General features: G+C 50.9%; 1 protein-coding gene across 1 annotated transcript in view; it reads left to right on the top strand.

The window, feature by feature from the left end:
* The first annotated feature begins 2,219 nt into the window (after positions 1-2,219).
* Positions 2,220-2,808, top strand: part of LOC107263013 — an 8,145-nt gene continuing 7,556 nt past the window's right edge. The window contains exon 1 of the mRNA XM_015729796.2: positions 2,220-2,375. Within this exon, the coding sequence (XP_015585282.2) occupies positions 2,220-2,375 (156 nt within the window). The remainder of the gene's footprint in view (positions 2,376-2,808) is intronic.

Below are 2,808 nucleotides of genomic sequence, written 5' to 3'. Positions count from 1 at the left end.
AAATATTTTAAATAAATGAACGTGTCACACGATCGATGTTTCGGTGAAACTTCACTCATACAGTACATACAGGTACGTTGATAGTGCTGCTGCTACAGTTGAAAATAACATGTATATTGGTGCGATCTACCTATACGCTGCCCATTTTCAACATCTGGAGTCGAGCATAAGCTAATCCAAATAAGCAGAGCGATCTCAATACTTTTTTTTAGATTTTTGCGGCTGGAGTCGACTCCGCAGAAAGTAAGATTAGGGGGTCCGAACGATCGGACTCGCGTGAAGGAGACAAGGGTTGCTATTCATTATTTTCCTACACGTAAATATTGAAATTTCTCCAACAATCATGTGAAATCAGTAAAATCTTGTAATATGCGCCAATAAAGTGAATTGAAGTTCTATGTAATGACATAGTCATTGATTCGTTGCAAAATACGATTGGGTGAAATATCATGCATAAGAATGTTATGTGTAAATATTTTTAAGGGACGTATGAGGATTCATAGTATCGCTGAAAATCCAACTGTGTAATTCCTTATTCTTTTTATGGTAGGGACACTTGCAAGTGTGTAAAAAGTGACCAGCACAGAAAGGATAGGTAATAAGTAATAACCTAACTTAATAACTAATAACTAATAACGTAACAACACAGTTGGATTTTGAGTGATCGTTTTGAGTGGGACGATTGCACCAGGCATTACTCAGGAAAATGGGCTGATTCTCGAGTATCCACACGAGTAAAAAAATAATATTTATAAAAATATTATCATTTCTCGTGCGTACTTCGAAGCTATAGGAGGGCAGAAGCACCTACACGTGGTCTCGCTGATCCGTTAACGATGACAATAAGTCATTGCATTGAGGAGAGAGAACAGTTGCCCGATTTCTTCGTAAAACTCAGACGCGGATCTTGGACGTCGCATCAAATGAATGCAGCGCGGAGCGTCGAGTTTCGATGTGAACGAACGCTTAAGGGTGAGCAGGAAGATCCTATGAGAACGTACATTGGCGAATGAAGATGGGAAAGGTGGATAGTGGTGGCGACGGTACCGGTGACAGAGGGAAGACGACGGTGAATCTGACCGCGACGTTGGACGAAGGGGTGTGAGAGAGAGAGAGAGAGAGAGAGAGAGAGAGAGAGAGAGAGAGAGAGAGAGAGCAAAGGAATAGAGGAACGCGAGGTGGGAGAGGGTCGCGCGTGCGCTACACTCCCTTTCTCCGCGCTCAGCTCTATGCACGTGAGAGTGAGTTACCCTTGCGGGCGGAGGGTGCACCGGGCTGCTGGAGCTGATTGGTCCAGACTCGGGAGTTTTGGTAACAGCGCGACGCAACTCCGCCCATTCGAGGCGGGACGATTTCTATGTGCCAGTCTCAACATTCTCTGCCTAATAATACACGATATACCACCTATTCAGTAGCCACCATGGTTATAGCATCTACGCGGCGAGAGCTACACTACCGAGTAGTCGAGCATTTTGACTCGCGCATCCCACGCTAACGAACCCAGGCGATCTCGTCAAAGGATCCTTTGGACACTCCTCGGACGCGCACAGTTGACGCACAGTTGACGTACTAGTGACGCATAGGTAACATACTACGCTAACGAACCCAGGCGATCTCGTCAAAGGATCCTTTGGACACTCCTCGGACGCGCACAGTTGACGCACAGTTGACGTACTAGTGACGCATAGTTTTACTCCTTACCTCACCTCTCCTCTCCTCTCCTCTCCTCTCCTCTCCTCTCCTCTCCCCTCCTCTCCTCTCCGCTCCTTCCTTTCCACTCCTTTCTTACCTTCCTCCTTGTCTTTTATTCCGTTACATGACCGTCACTCAGTTTTGATCGGACGATTTCTGCGTCACACGTCATTCTTGGTTTTGCCGGTTCTGTGAAAACCCTTTCTTCACAGAGATCACTTGCGAAGAAGAATGTGCTTGGATTATCTTGGCGAATCGTGCGATTCGCGTAGCCTGTGCGACCATAGTGACTCGTAGGATTCTTAGTGACGGGAGTTATTGATGGTGCGTGTCAAGTGCACGCGATCAGCGTACCTCTACGGTTGGGAAAGGGGGACTAAGTGGACAAGGCCCACAGGTGACCCTTCCAGGCTGGACATCGCGATCCGCCAGGATTCGCCGATTGGTCGTCTCGTCGTCTCGTCAGGATAGAGCTGTGACCTGCCATGGGAAAAGAGGCCGCCGTCCGATAGGCGAACGTCTCCGTAATGTGGAGGACGCAGGAAGGCAGCAGGGCAGCCACAGCCGCCACAGCCGCCGCATCGGAATCGTCCTTCGCGGAATTCGATTCGGGCCAAGTGCTCGAGGACAACGAGAACGCGAGACGCGCCGCACTCCGGGAGAGGAGGCACGTGCTGCTCCACGTTCGCGCGAGCGAGGCCTTCCTTCGTTGCGAACAGGCGACAGGTCGCGCGTCGGCTGCTCCTTCTCTGTTTCTTTCGTCCTCCTCCTCGTCCTCGTCGTCGCCGCTTGCGCTACCGCTACCGTTTCCCCTGGCTGTTCGTCTGCCCCTGCCACTCGCGCTCCCCATGCCCCCCACCCCCATGGACAACGGATCCCCGGACGACGTCGACCCACAGCATCTCATGGACCAAACGTCCCGGCGAACCACGCCGCTTCCATCGGAATTCTTTGGCGAACACGAGAGCGAGCGCGAGCGCGACTGCGAACCTCACCACCGTCAACGTTATCACGATTCTGCTCCTTCTTCTCCTTCTCCTTCCCGTCCCCTTTCTTCTCCTCCTCTGCCGCCTCCACCTCCGCCTCCTCCTCCTCCTCCTCCTCCTCCTCCTCCTC

This window comes from Cephus cinctus, unplaced genomic scaffold (assembly GCF_000341935.2).
Source record: "Cephus cinctus unplaced genomic scaffold, Ccin1 Ccin1_scaffold0132, whole genome shotgun sequence".
Classification (NCBI taxonomy): domain Eukaryota; kingdom Metazoa; phylum Arthropoda; class Insecta; order Hymenoptera; family Cephidae; genus Cephus; species Cephus cinctus.
This window is presented reverse-complemented; position numbering and strand designations above follow the sequence as displayed.